The sequence below is a fragment of the Haliaeetus albicilla genome, chromosome 4, assembly GCF_947461875.1.
Source record: "Haliaeetus albicilla chromosome 4, bHalAlb1.1, whole genome shotgun sequence".
NCBI classification, from domain to species: domain Eukaryota; kingdom Metazoa; phylum Chordata; class Aves; order Accipitriformes; family Accipitridae; genus Haliaeetus; species Haliaeetus albicilla.
The window spans coordinates 44,230,011-44,257,050 of record NC_091486.1 but is presented as its reverse complement, the minus strand read 5'-3'; the positions used below and the strand labels follow the sequence as shown (position 1 = coordinate 44,257,050).

General features: G+C 54.1%; 1 protein-coding gene across 1 annotated transcript; it reads right to left on the bottom strand.

Moving 5' to 3' along the window:
- Positions 1-26,065, bottom strand: COL6A1 (collagen type VI alpha 1 chain). The gene is made up of 35 exons (XM_069782235.1): positions 25,754-26,065; positions 24,817-24,946; positions 22,709-22,909; positions 22,227-22,386; positions 21,902-22,024; positions 21,790-21,810; positions 21,550-21,570; positions 21,412-21,456; positions 21,024-21,077; positions 20,155-20,199; positions 20,024-20,050; positions 19,619-19,645; positions 19,473-19,517; positions 19,174-19,227; positions 18,349-18,411; positions 17,850-17,912; positions 17,624-17,677; positions 17,500-17,535; positions 17,269-17,331; positions 14,837-14,899; positions 10,767-10,829; positions 10,206-10,268; positions 9,673-9,723; positions 9,553-9,588; positions 9,010-9,072; positions 8,453-8,518; positions 7,697-7,732; positions 7,314-7,350; positions 6,414-6,422; positions 5,408-5,541; positions 4,207-4,316; positions 3,716-3,899; positions 3,334-3,508; positions 2,879-2,908; positions 1-2,100 (listed from the first exon to the last, which is right to left on the bottom strand). The coding sequence occupies exons 1-35, from the start codon at positions 25,857-25,859 to the stop codon at positions 1,490-1,492; spliced, it is 3,069 nt and encodes a 1,022-aa protein (XP_069638336.1). The 5' UTR covers positions 25,860-26,065; the 3' UTR covers positions 1-1,489.
- Between the last annotated feature and the right edge of the window lie 975 nt (positions 26,066-27,040).

Genomic DNA, 27,040 nt, shown 5'->3' with positions numbered 1-27,040 from the left:
TTGTGGAAAACAATTTATTTGACAAATTTCTGAAGTGGACAATTTTAGTAAAACACAGGTATAAACTAAAACTAACTCATACAATGGGGTTTTGGATACAAAGTAAAGAGTTTGGTATGCCGATACCTGGCAATCACTGTTGCTTTCTCAGAAGCGCATGAATTCATAGCAAGAGCACCAATGGAAGCGCTGAAACAAAATCTCGCCCAGCCAAACCACATCTTTAGCGTGGTCCTGGAAACAACTGTGTAAACACCAAGGGCCAGCATCACACACATAGTGATAGCACCTTTGTCAGTATATCCGTAGGGTGTGAGTTAAAGACCCTGGCAGATAATGGCAGCCTTTCCCTTGACTTTGCTGGGCTGTGGATGAGGCCCTAATACAATATATAGTACAGTTAGTGGGTTTCCCTGCAACTCAGGTGCCTAACTCCTAGATGGTCCTATAGAACCAGTAGTCCCAGAGAGCTCACTGGGAATTAGACAGCTTGGCACTTTTTTTGGGGAAAAAAAAAAAAATTATATATATATATATATATATATATATATATAAAATAAATCCCACTAACTGGGCTCAGAGAGATTTTTCCAGAATGGAGCTTGGACTATAACACAAGTCATCAGGTTATTCATGAGGTTCCTGGTTTCACTGTAGGACCATGAGATCAGTTAGTGAAGGAGTGCAGTTACGTAGCTTCTTCTAGGGTTTCCCCCCTCCCCAATGGCTGCTGTCCATCTTTTATTTGGTCGGTGCCCAGCCTCCCTGCCCTGAATGGGAGTGTCAGCACTGAGGGATGATCCACCACGCACCTCCACCCCAGCCCTGGGAAGTCAGTGCCCCATCCCATGGCACTGGAGGCCAGAGATGCTTCCACTCAGCTTGGGTAATGCAGTCCAGCCCTCCCACCGCAAGCATCTGAGATATGAACCAGACTTGCCAGCCATGACAATGATCCCCTCTCAAAGCTTGCTGAAGTGTTGATCATTTCACTTGAAGCACAGCATTGGGTTAGGACCATTGTGAGCTGGGCAAGTGCTCAGCTGATGTATGAAAGAAAGAAGCAAATGAACAAAAACCCCTGTATCTGAAAAGAGAATAATCAGCCTTATGAGACCAGGCTAGTCCTTAGTGGTACAAAATTCCTCATTGTGATTCTTTCTTGCCAAAAAAAAAAAGTGGGATGAGGTTGCTATTGGTGTTCTGGCAGCTTATTGCTAGGTGTGCTTGTGTTTGCCTGCTGTGGGAAGGGAGAGGCAGTCATGGGCAGGGAGGAAAGTTTGAGGCTAACAGAGTAGAGATGCAGATGATGAAGCAGGGGGAGAAGGAAGGGGACTATGCACAGCCAGGCTGTGGCACTATGGCTATCTGCATAGACGCAAATTCTTCAGGTTGGTCAAGAATACTGTTAATTTTTTTGTTTTGTTTTGTTGGTTTTCATTTTTAGACGAGACAGAAGCAGGCATGGCCTTGGCAGAAACCCAGATGCTCAGTCAACAGCTATCTTCCTGGAGACAGTTTGGTAGAAGACACCACGCAGCAGAGAGGTATAGTCAGGCACACGGAAGAGGTGGCGCTCCCCGTAGACCACATCGTAATCTGCGCTTTTCCCGGTGACCAGGACACGGATGTTGGGCTCGTTGGCTTGGCTGCCCACTGCCAGCACATAGATCTCGATGCCAGCCTGCTGAGCTTCCTGCACAGCCCTCTCAATGGCCCTTGCAGTGATCCCTTGAGAGTTGCCATCAGAAAACACCAGCACCCTCTTCTTTGCCCCAGCACGGGAGGACCGCTGGTACAGCCCTGTGACGTACCGCAAAGCAGCGTTGATGTCTGTGGCGTCATTAATGAACTCCATGTTGTCGATGGCTTTGGCGATGACTGTGTAGTTGTACTGGAACTGAGCTTCCACTTTCTGCTGGTTCCTGCCACTGTACTGGACCACTGAGATGCGTACGGAGTCGTCAGCAGGTTTGCCAGCCTCCAGGAACCGCTCCGCCAGCCGCTTTACAAACTTCTTGGTGGTCTCAAAGTTCTTGCTCCCCACGCTGGTGGAGCTATCCACCAGCAGCGTGATGTCTGCCAGCCCGTTGAAGCTGACTGCAAGGGGAAAAGCCCAGGGCTCATTAGGCTGCATTTCTCCTCCTGCCTCTTTCATGGAAAGCTAGTGAAGTCACCGGCTTTCCTGCAGGCTTCCTGCCTTGTCAGACTTGGAAAATCCCCACTCTCTGGGTATTTGCTAGCTTGGTTTCCCCTACCCCAGTGCTGTCCTAGACTTGTCCCTTTACCCTTTCGTACCTTCTTTTATTTGGTTTACGATAGGCTGCATTCCCATGTACTTATCTGGCTCAGATGGTCTAGTAACTCTTGTTGCTTAAATACAGTGCTGTCCTTTCATATCTGGGGAACCACTTCACCTCCTGAGGCTGGCTTCTTTCCATAATAAGTCTGAGGATCATACACACTTCTGACTTGGAGGTGTACCCCACTAAATTCCTCCAGGTATTCACTTTTCAAGCACCTTTCTCAAATATCCCTGCCATGGTGCTGAATTTTCCTTGTGCTCCCACCACCATATAGCAATTGATCTCATTACCTACCTCAGCTAAACCCTGTGAGGGCTAAAATCTGGCGAGCCTCCTCTCTAGGTTTGAGGCGCAACAAAAGCAACTGTCTAGGCTTTTCCCCCATGTGCTTTGGGCTGGCATGTGTGTGAGAAACCCTGTGAGTGTCTGACAAGGCTTGCTCACTTCTCCAGTCCAGGACCCTCCCTGTTGTGAGAGGTGTCCAAGCTATGCATTCCCACAAATAAAAAGTCCCACTTCTCCCACCACAGCACCCACAACCCCTTCCTGTGGCATGAGGAATCAATACTCACTTGGGCAGGTGTAGTCCGGACATTTCTTCTCTGTTAAGAAAATTAGAAAAAGTAATGTCATCAGCTCACCCAGGAAAACCACTTCTCCTATAGCTTCCTACAGAGCCACAGAAGGGACAAACGCTCACCTCGGTCACAGCCACATTGTGCAAAGTGCTGTGCAAAGGCTATAAATGTGCACTAGAAAGCAAAGAGGTGTGTGCTTGAAAAATGCTGTGGACAGACACGTCCTGCAGCAGGAGAGGACCTGAACCCAGCTGCAAAGTGTTCTGAGACACAAGATGTCCTTCTCCCTTATTTAACTGAACCTTGAACACCAGCCATTCTCTTCCCTCAATGCCTGCTTAAGAGCATGACTGGGGAAAGCAAGGGAGGGCAGCCTGCATCCCTCACCCTTTGGCTGAGGCATTCCTCACTATCTTCCCTATTGCCTCCAGCCACAACTTTTCACCCACCTTGGCAGACGTACGAGGTGATGTTCTGCAAGAAGGTGTCATCCAGGAGCTCGGCATAGTTGTCCCTTTGAATGGAAAGTCCTGGCCTGGTTGGTCTGCTTAAACAGGCGATGTCATTCAGGTGATCTGGATTTGGAGGGTTCCGGAAAATGTCACCTATCCCAAGGGAAACCACCTGCAGCGAAGTTAGAGTCCATCACTGGATGCATTCATCACCTTGAATGCCTGTCATTTTGTGAGAATGCTTCTAGTGACACGTGTTCCCCCTGCCCTAGCCTTGGGCAGCAAAGACATGGAGACCCCCAGAGATCCTGCACTACTCTGATGCACAGCTGCTGTGTGGCAGTTCCCTGCAGGCAGGGTGCTTCCCCTGTGCCCTTACCGGGGTGACATCGCACAGAGAGTTGAGCGGGGTAGGATCCCGCAGTGTGTCAGAGCGTCCATCAGTGATGACGATGGCAACGCGCTTGTCGGAGGTGAATCTCCGCAGCAGGTTGTCCTTGGTGAACTGCAGGGCTTCTCCAGTGTAGGTGCCTCCAGCTATCCATTTCAGGTTCTTGACTGCCCTGTAAGCACAGACACCAGTGAGCCTGCAAGCCCTGCCACGTGGATATTGAAGGAACCCCTGGGAACACATATCTCTGACATGCTTGCGAGACAGGACAACATCCCTGCATGGGACTTTGGGTGGAAAACTGGCAAGCTCCTTGGCCTCAGCACCATCTACCATGCCACCAACTGTTACTTTCCACTAAAGAACATTTAGCATCCTTGCAGCTGCAGAAGCTGCTGGCCTGCAGATGGAGGATGGAAGGTGAGTAGGTTTCCCTGGGTCAGTTCTCTGCATGATGCACTGAGACCCCACAGACTCACTGTTTGAGTGCCCCGATGTTGTCTATGTTGGCATCCCCCATGGCCACCAGCTCCTGCGTGTTGTCATGGCTGTACTGCACAACGCCCACACGGGATTCCCCAGCTTCAAACTGTTGGAAAAAAACAGAAGCCAGTTAGGGTCAGATACCTCAGGGGGCCCTGGAGAGCTCGGAAATCCTGCTGGTGGTTTGTACTGAACGCCTTCACAGCAGGGTCTGCTGCCTCTCCTCTGCCTTATTCCAGGCAGAAGGAGCCCCAACAGGAGTGGATGCACATGGGGACCAATTTGGTGAGCTAGTCAGTGAAACAAGACCCAAATCAAGGTTTCCTGTCTCAGTGGTCTCAACACAAGACATTGGCCATGGTGGGCAGCTAGGAATAGAACTTTTTTTTCAAAACTTCTGTTTTTCTTCCAGCACAGTGGTTTTGCTGCCCAGCTCTAGCCTTTCTGCTTGTTACCAGCTCTTTGTCAGTCAAAGAGACCCACACATGCTCACACAAGTGTCCAATGGCAGGTCATTGTGGTTTTACAGCCCATGTGCTACAGATGTGTCTGGTTATACCTTAAGGAAAGACTGGATCCCAAACATCCCTTCCAAATCACAGAGGTAAACTAAATTTCCCACACACAGCGGGTTACCAGGGAAGAGTTAGGAGAGTAAGCACTTATGCCCCTCTTCAGACTGAAAGACTCACTACTGGGACAATATTGCTGTTTTGGGCTGCAAAGGTCCTTTTCAGTAGTGTGGTTAACTGGTAACCTAAACCCAAGCCTGAGGACAGGCAAGGGTTCCTGGGGGGCTGGCCATCAGGGAGCTAGGGGAAGTTGCAACACACCTCATGTGTTATCTACTCCGGCCACCTGAAATGCTCATCAGGACAAGGAAGAGGCTGATAGATTGATCAGGCGAACGCTTTATGAGCCATCTGTGCTGGGACATGGAGGAAGAGTTCACAGCCACAGCAGGCAGAGTCCCTTTGCCCAGAAAGAGCGAAATGTCTTTATTTTGGGACAACAAACTGCTCTCACTTCTCCATCACTTTATGAATCTGGGAGGAATCAGGACCCACCCCAGTTACGTACTTGAAGCTAAGCCTTGTGGAGGCTCTTTGGAGTGAGGACATCTCCCCATTTTTCTGCTTGCAGTGAAAAATAAGTGAGTGCACACAAGTGTATCCCTGGACTCAGTGGAAATCTCACCTTCACACGCTCGTCCTTGCTCAGGCGGTCGATGACTTTGATGATGAAGTCCTTGGCAATCTGGAAGTTCTGCAGGCCAATGCTCTCTGAGCTGTCCAACACGAAGAGGAGGTCCACGGGACCACAGGTGCACTCTGCAGCAGGGCACAGGAGTGGAGGGGCTTGTGTTTTCTATCTGAGCAGCTCGCTCAGAGCAGCACGTTTTGCAGGGAGGCATATCAAAGCAAGCAGCTGATGTCTGCTGTTAGTCCTGACTAGGTGGGTGCTTGTGACCTATCTACCCACAAAGCACGGTGTAAAATAAAGCAGCAAAATAGCTGCATGGGAGACTTGAGAGTCAGTTTACTAATTTTTCCATTTGCATTTTGGTCAGCACCCCTTTAAGAGAAGTAGCATTTCCAAGCTGTGAGTACCCTTAAACCACCCAGTAATTATTCCAAAACCCATTTCCTCATAAGCTTTCTCACTTCTTCCATTCATCCAGCCCAGGAGGACAGAGGTGACACTGGTGGGCTGGAGGAGGCTGACTCAGCTTTCTAGCCTCTTTCCCATGGCTGAAGGACATCCTGTGCCCTTGGCTCTTCAAGATTTTGGACTGCAAACCCAACCCATCAGGACAGCATCAGAGGAAAAAGTCCTGCACATTTCTCTGCAGACCAGCACAGAATTTGTAAGGAGGACGACAGAGCTGGATCCACAGCGTGCCCTGAACTGACATCCCTTTCAATTGAAAAAAGGGTGGAGAAAATCTGCCCGCAGTTTGCTGGCACAGGGCATCTCAACAACAGTTTTCCAGTTGTAGGACCCAGCCACAGTAGCCTCTGAATCCGCGCAGCACCCCTGGAGAGAGCTTGCTGCCCTCCCCTGCCTTGCTCATGCTTGGTCCTCCCTCCCAGGCTCTCTCCACATCACCATAGCAGAAGGCAAGGAGCAGGGAAAGTGAGGGGTGCAAGCAAGGAGAAGGGTAGCAAATGTTTGCAGAGCAACTTTGCCAAGTTACACTCACCACAGCAAGCTAGAGGAGAAGGGAGAGAAAGAGAGAACGTTAAAATGCTTGACACAAGGGTTTTTCACACACTAATGCAGACTGCAGGTTTGTGTTTCTGCAAATCCAGAGACACCTGGTCTGGACAATTCAAGCTCATGGTGGTTTCCCTCCCATTTGAAATATCCAGATCTCTCCTGTTTCAGATTGTGATGCCCTGACCTGGAGCACTGCATGCAGCAGAGCTCTGTTTCTGCACATGCTAATGCATTCTTATTTAAATAAAAATAAAAGCTAATCCTGGAGGGATTAAGTAAATCACCAGAGTATGGAGCTCAAACTTGGTTCCCTAAGTACCCTGTGTCCTTCCAGCACTTCATTACTGGCCATGGGCCAGAAACCATTTGCAACATTTGTCTACTGCTGCTCCCCATGGCAGGACACCCCAGAACAGATCTCTCTTCCCTGAGGGGGAAAGTCAGGCCCTGCTATTTAAGAAAAAAAGGTAGAATGGTCCACACAAAGATTTTACACAACTTTGCTCATATTTTCCCTGAAGGGTAATTGTGTATGTACAGAGCCACAGACACAGCAAACCAGTCTGCAGCATGCACAAGTGAAACAACAGTTGCATGACCTATTCTAGAGATCGAGCTGGAAGTCCCTGGGTCAAGAGAAGGGACAGCAACGTGCAAAAGATTTGTCTCTTTTTGGTTGCTGTCCCAGCTGCTGGGAGGACCTCCCACCTCTTCCCCAGCTCACTGACATAATTGTGACTCATGGAAGGGGAGCGATGCCCATGGCATCCATATGCATGCTGCCTGGGGATGGTCTTGCTTGCTGGTGGCCAGAGAAAAAGCAGCTATCTCCTGCTCAGCAAGGAGCTGAGCAGGGTGGGAGGAGTGGTGCAGGGATACTCACAGCACATCTTCATGATTATGTCCAAGATTTCACATTCCTGAGAACAGAGGTAAAGAAACATTTGAATAACAATGAAGGCAGCTTCCTGGCTCCCAGGTGCTGCTCGCCACCCCTGCTGCTGCTTTGTGCCCTCAAAGCAGGTCCTGATCTGGAAATGAGTGATGCGCAAGTGGGATGCACTATAGAGGGGACTGGCTGGTGATGCATCGGCATGAAGGAAATCTGGCCAGTGAGACTCATTGGGACAGTAATGAGGGGCAGGCACCACCCAGCCCAGGAGCACGAGGCTCCCCCAGCAGTGACCCTCTCCCAAGAGCCATCATGCGGGGCAGGGGAAGCACAGACCAAGCAAGCAAGCAGTGCCCTCTTCTTGTCTCACTCACATCTGGTCCTGGAGGTCCCACGGGTCCTGGTGGTCCCTGTCAAAGAGAAGTACGGAAAGCAGTTACAAGAGCAGCCAGTCCTATCTGCGGTGTATTCTGCCAATACCTTGCTAAGCAATGCAGAGTCTGGAAAAGTCTCTTGGCTTCCCAGTTGCTGGCCCCTGCACTGGTCTTTGAGCGACTACATCTGCTTGCTTACACGATGCTCTGGGTCTGCACAGGGGTGGGGGGAAGAAGACCCACTTCCACGTGTGCCATGCCCACCGAGGTGGGAAGGCAAGCTCTTGCTGTAGGCAGTGAGCACACATACCTTGAGTGACATGGCTTGGCATTATTCCCACAGCACCCAGGGGATGGATGGATGGATGGATACCATTTGCTTGGAAGATGCCTCTCCTGTAGCCTCCAGGCCAATGTAAGGCAACACAAGCAAGTGGCGACTCAACACGAACTGAAACGCTTTCAGGTTCAGGATGGCCACTCTAAAATGCTGCTTGCCCTTACTGAACCTGATCATACGAGAATGCTTTGCTCATGGAAAAAGCACAAGTGCCTGTATTTTCTGCCCTGATTTGGAATGAGTGTGATTTCAGAGACCTGATGTACCAGGCTGCAGCAGCGGGTTTTCAAACTGCCTTGCTCCTGCTGTGAGCAGGGCCAAGCACGGCAAGTGTGTGTCAAGCCCTGCTGTTGGGAGCTCTGTCAGCCCGGCACACTGCGCTCATCAGTGCAAACCCTTCCAGGGTCCTTACTTACTGGGCGGCCTTCAGGTCCCCTGTGGCCCTTCGCTCCTTTGATGCCCCTGGGGCCAGGGGTTGGATTCTGGAATGAAAACAAAACCAAAATCTACAAATCTGTGTCTGTCAGGATGCAGCACCTTCCTCTCCAGATGTCTGCTGAGCCCTGCTTAACCACAAAAAATATTATCCGAGATTGCTGTACCCAACCAAATGAGTGAGGACTTGGGAGGGTCGGGATGGACACTGGGAAAATCTCCCTCCACAGGACAGTGGTGCAGCACAGGTGCAACCATTGGTGCTATCCAGAAGCACAGAAAACCTTGCAGAGATGATATCCACCTCAACCTAACAGATCTGGAGGTTTGCCAGCCATAAGCTGTAGGACACAAAATGAACATCTGGAGAGGAGGGCTCCCCTTGCCATCAGACACTGCTCAGCGGCAAAGGGTGCTTGCAGACTTACAAAGTCTGATGGGCTCTGACCCACAGGCAAGGTAGTGTTAGAGGCCCAGCCCAAAGCTCCTGCACTGTGTTCACAGAGAAAGATGACTCAGCTTTATACAGATTACTCACATCATTGCCAGGGTCTCCAGCTTCTCCTTCATCACCTTTAGGACCAACGTAGCCTTTTGTTCCCTGAAAAATAGTACAGAAGAGACTCTTGCATGCTTTTGTTAGCGTGGTGAAGCTGGTGCTGGCATGCAGTGACCTTGTGAAAGCTGGCTTGGGAGGAGGGTGAAGAGCAGCATATAGGCTCCCTAGCATCAAATTGCAGTGCTGTTGGGGAAGAGAGCTTCTTAGGCGGCTTTCACTGCTATAGGACCATCCATGTCCCCCTGGCTGGCACTCCCAACCCCAAATTCTGGCTCTGGGGTTGCATCAGAGAGCACTCAGCCCAGGCTGATGCCCTTGGGTGTTACTACCAGTGCATCAAGGCAGGACACTTCCTCCAGAAGCACCCACTGCAGGGAGAGGTGGGCAGAAGAAAAAGAGAGCTTTGGAGGAGCAGGCTGCTTCAGGGAGCCCATTTTGCCATGCAGCTGATGGAGAGGCTCTAGGAGCCAAACCACCGGCCAGGGCAATTTATGTTGGTGTATGAGGAAGCGGCACACTTACATTAATGCCAGGGTCACCTCTGTCTCCTGGCCGCCCCTGAGGATGAAGGAAAGGAAGCTTGTTAGGTCGGACAAGCAGAAATAATGGTCTTAGTCTTTCAAAGCAGCACAGAAAACTTACCGGAGCGCCTGGAAATCCAATTGTGCCATTCCCAGGAGGGCCATCCTCCCCCTGGAAAGGGAGAAATATGTGAGACAATGAAAAGCAGACCCCTTAGATAGCACAGCAGCAGGATCCTGCCCTCTTTGGACAGTTTATCTCCACAGCAAAATGTCTGTGCAAAAAATATGCAACTGGTGGGTTGGGCACAGGTACAGGCAAGTTAAAAGGCCATCTTGCTTATGTGTGACCTCCATAGCCACTGAGAGGATAGTGACACTGTCCCACTTGGAGACTGGGGATATGGTCACAGGCTGGGAACAGACTGGGAAGTATCAGGTCTCTGTTGCTGGAAAGTACATCCTAAACCATGGCTCTTTGAGCCTGCAGATGTGATGCATATTCAAAAGCAGGCTGCTTGCAAATTTTCCCAGCATCTCAGCTGTGTATGACTGCAATTTCTTTTCTCCCAAGTTGGATCATGCTCTGTGGAACCAGCCAATTGTGCATCCTTTCCACATGGCATGCAATCCCCCCAGACAAATACCACTCACCCTTTCTCCCATCAGGCCAGGGTCTCCAGGCAGCCCAGGTGCTCCAGGCAACCCCTTTGGGCCCTGGAAGGAGCAGAAGAAGCAGTCAAGTATTACACACCATCCCTTGATCTGGGAAGATGATGCCTTCTGAGGCAACCAGCTACCATCACGAGCCCATCATGGAAGGTGTTTTGCTTATACAAGAGCAATGCAAAGCCCAAAGCTGGGCTTGGGATTCAGTTTGCTCCCTGCCCTGGGGATCAAATCCGCTGGCAGATTCAGGTGGCTGCCCTTGGAGAGCAGCTCCCCCAGCTTCTGTGATGGGAAGCTGTGTGGCTTGTGGTGTGGCTATACCCTCTCCACAAAATGGCCTCTGGGACGTGGGGAAAAAGGCAACCACGGCCTTAAGGACCCACGAAAAATGCCTCGATGTGTCTGCCAGGAAGCTAGCACCTGAGTTTGTACCTACAACAGGTTTCCAAGATCCGAGGGATTTGGGGACAGCCCTAACGGGCAGCATCTCCCAGTCTTCCCTTCATTCCCTCCCCCCAGAAGGTGCGGTGATGAAGCAGCACTGACCTCATTGCCGCGGGGGCCGTCATCTCCCCTGTAGCCCTTGGGTCCTGGGGGTCCGGCCTCGCCCTAGGGAAACACAAAGAGCTTTCACAACAGGGATTTTCCCTTGGTGCTGCTCCTGCCCTGAAGGGCAGGTCCCTTCATTTCGTGATGTGGTGGGTGGGGGGCATCCGCCTCGTGACGTGATGTGGTGGGTGGGGGGCATCCGCCTCGTGACTCGCACCCACCAGTGAGTCACCTCCGCCTCGGCCAGCCTCACAAGAAAGGACCTATTGATGGGGGGTGGGGGTGGTGTTAACGCAGGTGGGGAGATGCTTCAGGAGCTATGCTTGGCTCCTCCGTGCCCCCTGCACAGGCTGCAGCTCTCCATGCTTCCTTACACCTTGCTTTCTCTGCAAAACCCCATCGGAGGCAGCCCTGGCCAGATTCCTGGTGAGCACGAGCCAAAGCAAGAAGCTTTCTGGGCCAAGGTGTGACACTGCAGGCATGGGTTGAACACCATGTGCTTTCAGTGGCAGCCAGGCTGTGGGAGGGAGCAGCTTCTGAGCAGAGCTTCCAAGGCCCTAAAAGCCACCCCCCTCCTCCACACCTCAGTCCAGTAACAGAGAACCTGGTGCGAAAGAGGACCAAGGAGGCAGGGATGGTGCTTTCAGGCAGCAAAGCACAGCTGGGTTGCACAGCGTCATCTCAGTGGCTGTGACAGAGGTGCCCCTGGGGCAGAAATGGTCCTTGGTGGAGCATGTCCCCCTGAAGGTGACACAGACCTCCCTCCATAGAAGCCCTCCCCACGGCTTGGGGCTCGGACACGTCTGGGTTGCAGCCGGGCTGGCGGAGGCCCTTTCATGGCTCCGGGGAGTTTCTGTCCTCAGGAGGCTGCAGAGCCCTGGCCGCGTGTGCTGGAACAGACCGAAGCTGTCACTCTGCCACATCCCATCTGGGCAACGGCCACTCGCTCCATCAGCTGCAGGGCTGGCCAGAGACAGGCGGAGACAAAAGAGGAGGTGGGAGGACATTTTTTTACTCCAAGAGCTCCAACAGATGTCCAAGGGAGCCCTTCCACCTTCTGCTTGGTGCCAACAGCCCTTTGCGGGGTTTACTTGCCAGGAGGTTAGTAGCAATGGTGAGTAACGATTGGGTAATGATGCTGTTGCCCATGGGTCCAAATGCTTGAGCAAGGCAGCATCTCACGTGGAGCTGGGTGTGCAACCAGCCCCCAGGCAATGGAGATGACAGAGGTAGGCAGAGATCAAGCCATGGTGGGAGAGAGCGATGGCTTTGCAATTGGCCCCTCCAGCATTGCTGCTGCAGGCAGTGGACATGTCAGTTCAAGATTCCCAACCTCTGAAATGTTTCCTGTGACAAGCCACACGACTGCAGTCTCCTGGCAGGTGGAAGGCAGCACTTGCTCAATGGTACCTGGGCTTCAGCATCGCAGCGGTGTGTGCCCAAGAGCTTCCTCCATGTTTTCAGTGCATCAGCAGCACCTCTGAGCTTTTTGGGAGCTGCATCAGTGTGGTGGCTCAGCCTAGTCCAGCTTTGCAGCTGCTCTCTCACCACCTGAAAGCTGAGGAAGCTGAAATCCCCTCCAGCTGTCATCTCTGCTCCTCTTCGCACAACAGTGGCTGGGAGAAGCTGGTGCCAAACATTCATGCACCCTTCTTCCAAGGAAAGGTGTACGTGTGGGTGCAGAGGACTTAAAATTACACAGTGCAGTGCAGAGCATTAAACTGCTCAAAGGCATGTGACCTTATTTCTACACAAAAGCCCAAAAGAGAGAAAGCTGGGAAGGAGGGACGAGAACTCATGATCATTCACATCAGCCAAAGCTGGATCCACAGCACCCTTGGCTCATGCTGGCTGTACATGTCCTCACTGTAGCACACAGCGCAACTCCCTCATGGCCTTGGAGGAGTTTATGAAGATGCAGGCTTTTGGGTCAGGAAATCTTTAGCAGCTCCCTGTCTGCTACCTTTCTGGGTGCAACAAGAACCACAGGAGGGATGGGCACCATGGCTAGGAAGAGAGAGGGACCAACAAACCTGCCCACAAGGATCAGGGAAAGAGTGTGCTGACCCTTAGCTTCTCTTGGACAGAAAGAGGATGAAAGGGAGTCACAGGTTAGCAGGAGCCCTTTCCCCTTGCCAAGAGAAATATGCTCCAACAGCCAGAGCTTGCAGATAACATGGCTTGAAAAACACTTGTGTTTGCCAAAGTCCTACTCTTGCCCAAGCCCAATTACGCACTTATTTTTAATTTGGCCAAGCAAAAGCATTCTTCCTCAGCTTATGGAAAAAACGTCCTTGCTTTGCAACTGCTTTTGAAATCTCCCTGGAGTGGTGGAGGCACTGGGGCTGTCTCTGGTCTGGGGAGGCATTGGAGCTCCTTCTGTAATGCTTCCTGCTCTGACAAGGGTTTGACTCAAGTTCGGTGCTAGGGAAGGAAAACTGGTGTCCCACAGGCTCAGTGACATCAGGGAGACCGTTCTTTCTCCTTTCTCTTCCTCCTCCTCCCCACCAGTGAAGGCTGTCTGGAGGCAGGATCTATCCCAGCCTGCCTCCCTACCATGCTTGTACAGCTTAAGCTCCCAGGCTTCCATCAAATCTCCACCTTAACTGTGTCTGCTTCTGTGCAGTCCTTCTCCTGCCTTGAAACCAGAATGAGTCTCTACCACACAGAGAGCAGCTCCAGTCCTTCCTCCTTCACTGGTGTCAGCCTGCAGCACCAGTCCATTACACGCACACATCCAAAGAGCTGCCTTCCTACCAGGGCCACCTCCCAAAATGATACCTCTCACCACGGCAGTGCCCAACAAGCTGGATGCTGCCTGATGCTCTTTGGTTGTGGCAGGAGCTCAGCTCAGCTACAGACAGTAGGATCTGGACAATCCTCCTGTGTGAATCTGGTGCTCTTCACTAACATGAGATAGGCTCGAGGGAAGCCCATCTCCAGGCAAGCACAACCCTGGCACAAGCATGCCCTCTCCCCAGGTTGTGGTGTGGTGTAAGTCTGCCGTGGGGGTCACCCATGCTGGGGATAAAGTGAACACAACAGTGGGCCCCTTCATGGCTGTCCTGCACTCCAGATCTCCTTCAGGGCTCTTCAACACTTGGTTGACCATAACAGGAGTTCAAAAGCTGTCTCATCTTTATCTGCACGCTGGTCTCCATGCTTCACCCCTTGTGGAAGTCCTGCTCCACCAGTGTGGGAATGTTACATTTATCTCAATACTTCCCTGTATCTTGGGCTCCATCAAAACTCTGATGGTATGGGTAGGAGGGGAGTTGTCCCACAGAGCTCTGTCAAAGGGTGATGTCAAAGCATACTTGCTAAGGTGCAAAGACCTTATTGGCCATTGCAATCAGTGCTATTGCCATGGAGGATTAACCCAGCAACACCTCCAGACCCAGAGTTATCAACTGGGAGCTGGGTATGTCTTTGGGAAGAAAGAACCTTCAGTTGTACAGGGGACAGAAGCCTTCCTCAGGCTGGTGGGAGCCAGCTCTGCTCTCCAGAAAGCCCATGGATTCTAGATCTGTTCCTTGAAGCACATAAGGACAAGCAGACCCCAGAGCAGGAGGGCCAGACCTTGCTGCAAGCAGACTTGAGGAACGCTGGCTTTGGGACAGACTGTCTCTGCAGATGCCAAGGGTGTCAGGGACACTGCTGGGGCCCCGTCAGGCTATCCTCACTGACACAAGATGTCTCATTGATTCCCTTGTCCGAGGTGAGCACAGTCTGGCCCCAGGCCTGAACATTTTGTGCGTTGCTGCGGCTTGCACTTGCCAGTTTCCAAATCTGTCAGACATGTTGACATCTGTTTCCATGGGATTGGGAAATGGTGTGGAGGTTGCTCTGTCCATAGCCCAGCAGCCAATCTCCATTTTTTTAGCCCTGTTCATCTACTGGGTTCTCCTAGAAACCCCTGCCCCTCTTCACCAGCTTTGCTACCTGGCCTGGAAGGTGCTGAAAACTTGTCCCAGGATGCTGTAGCAGCAATTAAGCCCCTTACTCCACTCTCCTCGCTGCCCAAACCACTTCCACCTGGGATCCAGAAGGTTAATCCAAGCCCTTACCTGGTCGCCAGGTGGTCCGAGGGGTCCTTCCCGCCCTTGGTCACCAGGTGGTCCAGGCTCTCCCTGAAAATGCACACAGAGGGCATGAGAAACTCAAAGAGGGACAGTTGTAGGGTGCAAAGGGCCCTGCGTGCAGTGGGTAGCAGTGATGCAACACTGTTAGTACATGCTGGATAGAAATGCAGTCATCCAAACAGGGAGGTTTTTGAGGCAGATTCGGGAGCTGGGTAGGAAACTGCCAGAGGTATGGAGAGAGAAAGATGGGCTGGCATGGCCACCTTGAAGCCAAGAAGATAGCCCTAAGAGGAAGACCTTCTGAAGGATGGGAATGCTTGCCTCTGGGTGACATGTTTCAGCCCATTCTGTGCCAGAAAAGCAAATGCCTGGAGAGATCTTGCAAGGCTTCTGCAGATACACAGACCCGGCCCTGGCCCCAAAACCATGTAGTGGCTTTTCCCAGCCACACTCTGCAACCATGGCTGCTTTTCTAGAGCAGCTCCTGCCTTGGGCAGTCTACATGGAGAGGAGCTGCTCTCCCCATGCCTGGGCAGAGACTCCAGGCTAGCAGCTTCCTTCCTCTACCCCCTCTTCCTCCAGGCTGATGTCCCTGTGGAGCTAAGGGGATTTCCAAGGGAATGAGACGGTGGCTGGGGAGGGATGTCCTCACCTCTCACTGCTGATGCTCTCCCCTCTCCTTTGCTAACACTCAGTACCCTGAGATGTGTTAGGGCTATTTGCAGAGAACTGACAGCCCAGGAGAGCCTGGAAAACCTGAGTCTGGGTGTTCTTGCACCGCAAAAAGTCCAATAGGAAATGCCCAAGGGCTGGACCCATCTCAGTTCCACTTTCACTTAACCAATGTGGAAAGGGACAGCCTTCCACCAGTCCAGCAGAGCTGCGTCCCAACAGGACAGTGTGTCTGCCAGACCCGAGCTGGCTCCGGGGCCCCTTCCCCACCTAGACACACAGCCAGGAGCGAGCGAGCAAGCCAGGGAGGCAAGAGGAGAATCAGGAGGCATGGCTACCCGTCCCTGCAGCCCAAGGGCTTGCTGCAGGTTCCTGGAAATTCAGAACAAAGCTTTCCCCACTGCGAGGTGGAGCATTACCTCTTACAGGGCTGCATGACAGCTAAGCACAGAACTTTGCACCTCACAGCCAAGCCACCCCTGAGATCAGCCAGCACCAAGTGCTGCAAGACAAGTATCTTTGCACAAGGTGCTGCTCTGCCTGCAGCCCTGGGACATGAGGCCAGGCAGCTCCCAGCCTGTGGGGAAGGAAGGCTTTCAGAACCTTCCTGTAAGTCACACCTGACAAAACTTTGAGGAAAGCGACTGAAAGCTTGGTGTCCTAAAGCTGTTGTTTGCAAGCTAGAAGCTTCCAGATGCCCAAGCCAAACAGTAAATATAAAACACAACTTCCAAAGGGCCCCGAGTGCTGGTGGAGACGTTTCTGGCGAGGTTACGCAGCCTTGTGCTTGGACTAAAACTTGGAAGGAAGCAGCCCATCGTCTGCTGAACAATTTAACTCCAGGACACTGGCATGCCTTCATCTCCTGCGCACATCTGCCCCGCACACCACGTGCGGCAGTGCTGCCACTCCCCGAGCCGTAAACAGGGAGGAGGAGGCTGCCAGCAGCCCCCTGCCAGAGCTGCCCCCTCCCCAGGGTGGACCTCTGTCCCCTGCTCCAAGCTGGTGGTGGGTACTGGCTGTCCTTGCTGCAGGGACAAGGGAAGTGTGGTGATGGCCGCCCAGCAGTGCCGGGACACAGCTGGCCACCCGCTGAGATGCTGCTGCTGGACGCCCCAGCTCCCCCCACCCCCACCCTGAGCAGCAGCACCCTCGTCCCTCCTTGGCGTGCGTGGCATCTCTGCCTCTAGCCACATGTTTGTCCTGGCCTGCCGAGGGCTCCTGCCTGTCCCTTCCATGCTCACACTCAGTGACTCACCCCCGGCAAGCAGGAAAAATACTTTCCTAGTGACTCCCACCAGAAAGGGGAGGGAAGGGTGTTCCCCCTCCTGTCCACACCCGCACATGCTGCCCTGCCACTAATGGCACCTGTGCCCTCCTTCCTGAGCCACTGGTACCCCATGCAGCCCCCAAGCACCTGCAGGAGGACACCTTGCCTCTTTGCTCTCCACCAGCTGGTTTCGCAGCTGTGAGGCAGGGGCTGACCCATCTCTGCCTGCTCTTGGCTTGCTGGGCATGGTCTCCTCTGGGTTTTGGCTGTTCGGTGATTAGCTGCTAGCATAAAGGGATGATTGCTGGGGGACAGCAGCAGGCCCTACCTGGGCTAGCAGGTAAAGGCACTGAGCTTGCCTGCTGGCCCACAGACTGGTGAAATTAGCCACTGGGCACCTATTTCCAGCCCCTGGCTGCCAAGCATGACCCTGTTTGCAAGCAGACGCTGAAAGCCAACCCATGGATGCAGTTACCGGCTCTCCTCTTGGCCCGCGGTCACCTGGCGAGCCTGGGGGGCCTCTTTCTCCATTGCTGCCCTGCAAGGAGATGGTGGGAACACAAAATCAGGACCTGCTCCCAGCAGCAGCAAAGCCCTCCCTCATTGCCCACCTCTGAGCAGACTCACCCCTAGCCGTCCTCCTCCTCCTTTTCTGCATGGGTACCAGCCCCTGCCCGTGCCCCACCAGTGCGGTGCCCTCACTTACCCGTTCTCCAGCAGGACCATCTGGGCCTGGAGCACCCTGCGGAGAAACAACAGGGGTGGTCAGGCGGTGGGGATGGCCGCCAAGCATGCACGGGCAACATCATGGGCACAGGCAGAGGACTCACCTCATCACCCATCTCTCCTGCCGGTCCAGGCTCACCCTGGTTTCCAGGTGCGCCCTGGGTGAGCAAGCCACAGAGGTGCAAACGAGACAAGTCAGCAGGTTTCGGAGCAAAGCCCTGCACACTTGCAGAGCCTTGGACAAGCTCGGCTTTGAAGCCAAGGCTGGCGCAGGGGACCTCTCCCTCTCACAGAGGGCAGAGGACACTCACACATGGGCACTTCACCCACCTTCTCTCCAGGGCTGCCAGGAATCCCCTGCCGGCCAGGTTTTCCATCGTCCCCAGGTTCCCCCTTCACAAGGACACAAGGCACTGTCAAGATTACATCCAGCACCCAGTGGTGGATTTCAGCTTCCACAGTGCAAAGGCCGTCTGGAGCCCTGGTGCACCTCGAGTCTCTTTCTGGGCTGTGGTCTCTTTCCATGGAGCTCCCCATACCCAGCAGATCCTCCCCCACTCCACCTGCCCAGTGTGAGCCACTTTTTCACAGCAGACCCCCAATATCTCAGGGATGCTTGTGCCAGGCTTGTGGGCACCCGCTAACCTTGGGCACACTGGGAGTCATATCAGCCAGATCTTACTGTGGGTGACAGACAGCATCCTCTAGCATAGGCTTGCCCCCAAGTGGTGCAAGGAGGCCAGTGATGGGTCAATTGCCACTTCTCCCTCTTGCAGGAGTGGGGTCCCAGCACCCCTCCTTCCACATGAGGCTGGGCAGAGTTATTTACCTTTCCTCCCTTGGGCCCGTAAGCACCGGGATCTCCCTTCGGTCCAGGTGGGCCTTGAGCTCCCTGTTGAAAATAAAGGCAGCATCACTGAAAACCAAGACAGCATCACTATCTGTGGGAAATTGGGCATGGACTGAGCATCCCAGCAGCCTGGCCCGCAGCTCCCCAGCGAGATGGACAGGAGGGACACAGGGATGGCATGGTACTCTTGCACCATGGAGCCATGCAAGCAACTCTGTGGCCGCATTGCTGAAACACTGCAAAACTGAGCGTGCTTCTGCAGCTCGGAGGAAAATGGCAGAAAAGGTGGTTGTTGGACTGCTGTGGCTGGACCACAGTGATACTGGTGCTGCCATAGATGTCTCATCCTGGGAGCAGGGAAAAAAGCATGGAAACTGGAGAAATGCAATGTCAGAATAATGTTTCCCAGAGCCCTCCAAAATCTCCAACATTTTCTAGGTGGCTGGTCACAGCAGGCTGAAATTGATTAATCCTGGGCTTGCCTATGTGGCACTGGGCTCTTCTTTGCCGAGTTCTCTGTGCTGAACAGCCTCCAGCCAAATGCTCCCCCAGCGCACAGCTTCCCAGGCAGCCCTATGCAATGGGGGACAGCTTCCAGACAAGGACAAGGCAGACTGCCCCGGGGATGCTCCCAAGGTGCCATGCCTGGGATAAGCATTGCATGTCTAGAGGCATATTTCAAAGTACGGCAACTCCCTCCCCTACAGGTCCCCTTCTTGGGGGGCTCCCTGTTTCCATGCACCACCACGGCAGACCTACTGCATTGGTTGATTAGCACACAAGGAGCATCCACAGGGTACATACATCAAATCCGGGTGAGCCTTTGCAGCCAGGTAACCCGGGGTATCCAGCTTCACCCTGTCAGACAGACAAAGCAGGGGTTTCCATGAGCAGTGCCCATGGAAAGACCCCATCTATCATCCTAGAGCTCCGAAAGGTACATGCCAGACCTGTCCCTGGCCGGCAGGTGGACAGCCCTGCAGGGAGGGAACCCCACTGCCCCATGTGGGACACTGGCTTTGTTCCCAGACCCCACAGTGGTTTTGGAGGGGCAAAAGCCAGGGTCCTCAGACTAAGCAAAGTGCTCTGGAACAGAGATTTACCTTCATGCCATCAATGCCATCAATTCCACGCCTGCCCTTCTCACCCTGAAACAGAGAATAGGGACCATGAAGAAGTGATTTCCAAAGACCCTTCTGCCCCCAGGCATCAATCAGAAAGAATAAATGGTGCAAAAGCAGAGGCTGACCTTGGCTCCTTTGGCTCCTCTTGAGCCCTGCAAAGGGAAGGAGAAAGGTGTTAGGCCCCTGTGCAGAGCAGATCCATCCCCCCACCATGCTGTGGTCCCCATGTTAACTCAGTCTGAGGGTGAAGGCATTCACTGTGCCCTTGCACACTGCTGGTCTCTCCTGTTCCGCCTGGCTGTTCCCACTGCACAGTGCTTGCCTGGTCCCCAAGACTGCATCAGCTGCAAATGGGCTGCTCCCATCAGATCCCCAGTCCTGGCACAGTCAGTGCCGGCAGGAGGGACGGATGAGTGGACATGGGCATGTACCAGACCCCAACACTGTGCAGCTGCAGGGGCAGCCCAGGCTACCAAGCAGGGGGGGACAGAGACGCCATCCCCCTCCCATCACGTCCTTGCTGTCCTCACCTTTTCTCCTCGACTTCCTTTGTCACCCTGGAGATGAAAGGAGAGAGAAAAATGGGAAAATGAAAACACTTGCAGCACAAAGCCTGTGGCCCATCTAGGAAGCATGCCCGTGACCCTGCAGCCCCACATACCTTCATTCCTTGGTAGCCAACAGGTCCCATGTCCCCTGGCCTGCCCTAGAGTACAGAAACATGGTGTTACGGAGGCAGATGTCACCATCATGGGGTGCCGTGGGGCAGTTTCTGCCCAGGCTCTTGGGCCCCAGCTGCCGTATCCTCCCACAGGAGGCTCTCCCATAACTCCACTCCTTGTTTGCCCAGTCTGGGAGTACAGGATCGTTGTGGAGGGCAGAGGGGACCTGCCTTCACCTCCACCACCTCCAGCCCTTCCTGGGGGTGGGGGAAACTGGATGCTTGAGGATGTATCATCTGGGATGAAAGGGAAGGGCAGAAAACCCTTGGGAAGAAAAAAATCTGTGTGTGCATGACATAGGGTTTCCAAATTGGGAATGCACAAGCTGAGTAACTGCACACTCACGTGTGTGGGAGAAATACATCTCCCAAAAATAAATGTACCTAGTAAAAAAAGGGGAGGAGAATGGAAATAGTTTCCTCATGCTATTAGTTTCTTATTTACCAAAGGTTTCCCTGTAACACTACGGTGCTTGTCATGTCAGAGGACACAGGAGGGAGCCCAGAATCCACCCCTGGGGTGGCACACATGAGTCAGAGATGTGTCCTCCAGGAGGAATGGCTATTTTGGGTGAGGAACAAGGAAGCCTTGTAGCAACAGAGGAGGGGGCGACCCCACTGCCCGCCAGGAGCCACTGCTCGGCAGGGTGGCTGCAGAGGGGGACAGCTGGCTGCGACCACACTGAGTACCCCATGGAAATAGGGTGATGCAGGGGCAAGGGCTGGTGAGGATGCGCCTGAGAGGTCTGGCCAGAAGTGGCCAAAAAATAGCCCCTGTGCAGAGTCACCAGGGATGGTCCTTTACTTACTGGCTCTCCAGCCTCTCCCTTCTGGCCAGGAAGACCGGGCTTGCCTCTTTCTCCCTGCAATACAGGACAGAAATAAAGTTAGCTCATCATCCCCAGGAACAGAAATAAAGTTAGCTCATCATCCCCAGGAACAGAAATAAAGTTAGCTCATCATCCCCAGGAACAGAATGACACCCTGTTGAAAGGAGGGCTGGGAAGATGGTAGCAGCAATGCTCCATGGATGGGGGAAGCAGATGATGCTGGCTGCACGGGAGCATGGTGTGGGTCCTCATCCACCTCTCCATGCGGCAGCAGTGGGGTGCCAAGGACCTGTGCCCCACTGGTCTCTGAGCATCCCCAGTGAGTCTGTTCCACCACCCTGGTCCCACAGCATGGCCAGTCCCTCACCTCATTGCCTGGGTCGCCGGGAGGTCCGGGGGGCCCTCGGGGAGGCTGTGGGAGAGAGGTCTGGGTTAGACCAGTGACTGAGGCAGAGCCTGGGGCCATGGGGATGTGAGAGAAGGGGGTCTCAAAAGCGCAACTCACCTGGCACTCGAAGGAGCAGCACTGCCCATAAAGAAGGAGAAAACAGCATTAGAGGCAGTGGGCAGCACCAGCGCCAGGCTGCACCCTGCTCGGGAGGAGCTCCCCAGGCTGGCAGGGGCCAGGCAGGGGTTGCCTACAGGTCAGGGCTGTGGCACTGAGCCCCTGCTTGGCTGGGGGTGACCCACAGGGGAGGGCTCAGGCACAGGATCGGGAGGGAGTGGGGCTCCAGGGGACACTCACCGATTGCTCCGTGTTAACTTTCTGCAAGATAAGAAGGCAAAGAGAAGGGCGTTGAGAGGGACGGGTGAGCCTGGGGAGGGGGTGGGCTGCGGAGGGGGCAGGCTGCACTCACAATCATGTCGATGATGGTGTTGATGGTTTCCTCCACGTCAAGCTCCCGGGTTGGCTTCAGGCTGGTGGCAGTGAAGTTGCGGCGGTAGGCATGATCTGTGGCGATGATGTTGAGCCGCTGGTCCTAGGGTTGGGGGGTGGGGAGGGCAGAGTGAGACCTGTGGGCACCGGTGCAGGACCCATCCCCAGAGACCACCCTGGGGACCTACATCCTCCCTCCAGGGAGGGGCTCTGAGGGGCACTCAGAGCCTTCTTCGCCGTGCTGGAGGTCCCATGGTCCCACTCAGGACCCCCTGCAGGGAACATCCCTGCTGCATGGTCCCTACCAGGTGGTTGGGGGAGATGGCGACAGAGAACACTTTGATCCCCAAATGTTTGGCTTCATTGGCAGCATCGTCCAGGCCTCCGCAGGGCTCCTTGTACCCTTCCAAGGGGTGTCCATCGGTCACCACAATCAGGTATTTATTCTCCTTGTGATGGGAGCCACTGCAAGGGTTTAAACACAGGATTTAATGTTGCAAGGATTTAACAGATTTAGCTGGAGAGAAGTGGTGTGGGCACCTCTGGACACTTACCCGGGCAGTGCTCCAGCCTTTGGTCAGGGCATGCCTCATCCCAATAAAGCTGGAGCACTTAGCAACCTGCCACTTCCATACCTATTTCATGCCCGGGTGACCTTCTCTCCCACCCTGGGGACAGCTCTGCACAATGCACAGGGACCTCCTAATCCAGAAGCTCCCAACCTTCATCCACCACAGCCATACCACCAGCATCACCCCCTCCACCCACCCTGGCCCCACTGTCTTACCTGATGAGCAGCTCCTCAATGCCCCGCTTTATGGCACAGTCAGTGTAGGTACCCTTCCCGATGTAGTTCACGTCCGAGACACGGTTCTTCAGCTCATTCCGGCCGCTGGGCATCGGGGTGAGGCTCTTGATGAGCACGACCTCATCGCTGTAGTGCAGTGCCCCAGCGTTCCACACCAGGTTGCGGTCGCAGCGGTAGTACCTGCACAGACACACGAGGACACGTGCTCTCAGCACCTTCGTCCACACTCTGCCACCACCTCCACTTCACTTGCACTGGCCTGCCATGCAAAAATGCAAATCCTTTGCCAAACGTTGCAGGGCTTTGCAAGGGCTTCCTGCTTTCTTGCAAGGCTGGGGCATGCTTCACATGCAAAGCCCAGCCATGGGAGCAGGGCAGTTTGTTCAGCAGGTGGAATGCCAAAGGGGCACAGTTGATGGGCATCCGCAAGGGTCAGACAGTTTGGCAGAGGCTTCCTGAAGAGGTACCAGGCTGCAGCGGCTGGAGCAGAGCAGGAAATGCTGAGCCAGACAGCCAGGTGCATGTGTGCAAGGCAGGTAACCACCGAAACACCCCACGCAGAACTGCAGTGAGTTTTCCACTGCTGGATGTGTTAAAATCAGAGGGATGTCTCCCTCTGAAGGATGCTCTGACTCAGAGATGGATGAGTGTGTGTGTTGAAGCCCTGTCCTGTGCACTGACACAGCCTGCACCTGTGACTCCCTGGGACAGAGGCATCACAACTACTTGTGCTTTGGTCAGTGCCCCAAAAAGGGTCTTTTCAGCATGCCGGGGCCAATCCCAAAGGGATGGGGTTGCACAGCTCCCTCACTTCCCCAGGCTCATCTTCTCTCTGCCCATCAGAACCATTCCCAAAGCCATCTGAGCATTGCCCACTGCTGTCCCCTCCACCCCACCACTGCCAGTTGCCTCACCATCACCCGTGCTGACCATGCCACGCACACTGTGGGTGCCTGGCAGCGTGGCATGCACGGTGGTAGCTTACAGAGCCAGAGCAGGTAGAGAGTGGCAGAGTGAGCATACAGGTGTTTGGGGTGGGCTCAGAAGGTCCATCTGTCTGTCTGCATGCAGCAAGGGCTCTGGACAAAGCCCAGAGCCTTGCTCAGGAGAGACTCATGCTGCATTGATGGAGGCCTGGCAGATTGTTCTCAGGCATGAGGCTCCTGGTCACTCAATGCCTTGTAAGGTAGCTCTCCTGCCTGGGCAATGGGTAGGCAAGCTGCTAACCCCCTCCCACCTGTCTTGAGACAGGAACCTTGTCCCTCCAGCTCATGTAGCACTGGGACATCCCCACGGTGCCCCTCTGGGCACCAGCACACATCTCCCACTGTCCCAAGGACCAGGATCCACGTGGCTCCAGGACCTGTGGTACTCCCGTGCATCCCTGGATCTCCTGCCAGCAGGCAAGCCATGGCCTTTGCCTGCAGTCCTTCCCCGCATCATGCCCCTAGGGGATCTGGGAGCTTTGGTGCTCCTGGGCATCCCTGGGTGAAAGCCAGCATCAGACCTGGGTTGGTGGCTGCAAGTGTGGGTGAGGAGGAGGCAGATAAAGGACTGGGCAGTGGCATGGATAAAAGGCACTCCGCAGGGGCCCCCAAAGCTAGGTTCAATGCTGCAGGGTATCCTGGGGGATGCCAGTTGCAAGGGAGGGTTTGCTCTGCAGGGTGCCCATGAGTGCTGGGTTTAACATCAGAGGTGCCCTGCTGCCACCCAAGCACCTGGGTTTTCTTGGGCCTGAGCAGCTGGTGGTATGGGGATCAGCATCGCTTCGGCATTACAGAACAACCCCCCGGGCAGCCGGAGGTGGTGAGGCTGGGGTGCCATGTTTGCTGCTCCAGGAAGCCCTTGCTTTCTCGAGGGCGGGTGCAGGCAGCCCTACTAGAGGCGTGCTGCTGCCCTCAGAGGGGACGGAGCAGAAACGGGTCAGCCATGGACTAGGAGAGGGAGGAGATGCTCCCACCCCCCTCCCTGGTATCCCTCCTTTCTTCCTCTGCCTCCTTTGACAGGCATGCAGGGCAATCTCAGCATCCCACCTGGCACCAGGCTCCATCCCTAACGCAGCCTGGACAGAACCCTGGAAGATGTACCTGTTTGTCAGCTTATCAATGAACCGGTTGGTGAAATCTTTCACTTGGGCAACCAGGTCCCCGAAGGGCTTCACCCTCAGGGCGACACTCTCCGAGGTGTCCAGGACGAAGAACAGGTCCACGGGGCAGTCTGGGAAGAAGCGGAGAGGCAGGAGTCGGCAGCGGCCCTGCCACATCGCCTCCCCAGCCCGGGCTCCCCGTGCCGCCCACCCGCCTGTCTGCAGCCCAGCTCCCCTCCTAGCAGGCTCCCAGGGTCTGCACTAAGGGGACCGCTGTCACATCCTAACCCCAGGCGAGACACACAAGCACAAGCATGTGGGAGTTTGCTCATTTCTGTTTTGGCATTAAGGGTAAGCTGGATCGAGCACATATTTAGAAAACGTCAGTTTGTGGCATTTAACAGCTTCCTATACTTTTTTTTCCATTTAAATTAGAAGACTATCTTTGCAAGACCAATGCTAGTTATTATATAAAATAACATGCAGCTGCAGCAATCACTTAAAAAAATAAAACTAAGACATGATAACAATTAACACAATGAAAAATTAATGATTTTCTGACACACCCGGGCACAAATATCATTGCAGAGGAGAACAAAGGCACCTTAACAGCCAGTGCCAAAATCAAAATCTTTCAGAAAGCTAAACTGGTATCAGCTGTTATCCCCCCATACTGCATCCCAGTGCTACTGGTAACACCTGACAAGACAGAGCCAAGGAGAAAGAGCCAAAACAAAGCATTAAAAATGGGTACGTCTTACAGAGCCTCTCTAATTCTACATCACTCTCCTCGGCAAACACAACTCTTCCCCGAAACGTCCCGACAAAGCTAAGGCTGCGTGCGGCAGCGGAGGCATCCGCCCGGGAGGGAAACAGCAGCCAGACTTCTCTGCTGATCCCAGGAAGGAAAAACACCCTGGGAAGCAACCCAGGCTTACCTTCTGCATTTGCGACCCGGGTGATTTCTGGGCGCTGGGCCCACAAGCCCCCCCCCAGGAAGCCGGCCGGGAGCAGCAAAGTGAATAGAAAGTCTCGCAGCCTCATTTTGCTTGGTTCAGATTACCATTGAGCTGGATCGAAGAAAAAAAGCAGGGAAGGAGAACCCAGCAGCTGAGAGAGGCCGTGGTCCGGAGGCAGGAGTCGCTGAAGATATTTTTTTACCACTTTCCCCTTGGTTTCCGTGGGAGGAAGAGCAGGCAGAAGGGTAAGGGTGAGGAGGAGACTTCTCCAGCCTGAGGACGGAGGGAGGGATCAGGGGCTGTCAGCTGTGAGTCAGAAATGAATGAGGCATTTCTCCTTACCCTCTTTCTTTACCTGCGATGGTGCCCTGACCACCAGCGCCTGGGATCTCCGCAAGTCTCATGCAGGGAGCCCTGGCATGGTCAGTGCCCAGTATCAGCATCCCCCTCCGGGGTCAGCCCACTCTGTGGGGCAGGGGGGCTCGGGGCATTTGCCAGACTGCTCCCTCCCAGCTCCTGGGCCAAGAAAGCTGGAGCAAAGGGACAGGCATTTCCATCGCATCCCCACCTGCATAAGAGCTGGCCTTTGTTGTTCTGCTAACCGGGGGAGTCCCCACCACAGGGCAGAGCTGGAGCTGTCCCATGGCCACCCAGGGATGGGGGCACCACGGAGGCACCACATTTTTGGAGAAGCACCTTCCTCCCTAACTTTCAGGGCTTTCTACTCAACCCGATCAGGAACCTGAGGGACAAGCAGAGAAAAACCCCACAGGGACCCTCACAGACTGGGAATGACCCCCCTGGGCCATGCTCAGGGCAGGGAGCGGGGATGGGGTCAAAGCTGTCAAGCCCAGGAAGTAGAAGCAGGAGTGCAAGTCCTTAGGGATGCCTGGAGATGAGCATCTTCCCATCCTGTAGGATGGCAGGAGAGCCTGAGGACCTGCAGCAGTAGGGAGCTGGACCCACCCAGCAAGGCCCCCCAGGGTGTTGTAGACCATCCACTCTCCATGGCCAGCACTGGAGATGGGTCCCATGCTGCTGAACTCAGACCCAGAAGTGATACTGCCAAACCCCTCATCACAGTGGGAGCATTAATTGCTATTGGGGAGAGAGACAAAATGCCTGGGTGCTGATCCTGCTACAGCCGCAGCTGTAACCTGCTCCCAAAAGTACAGGAGGGGACCAAAAGCTGTCATTAAATAGCAAATCAAAGTGTTGTCCAGCACAGCTCCAAAGGGCAAAGAGTTGACAGCACAAACCCAGGCA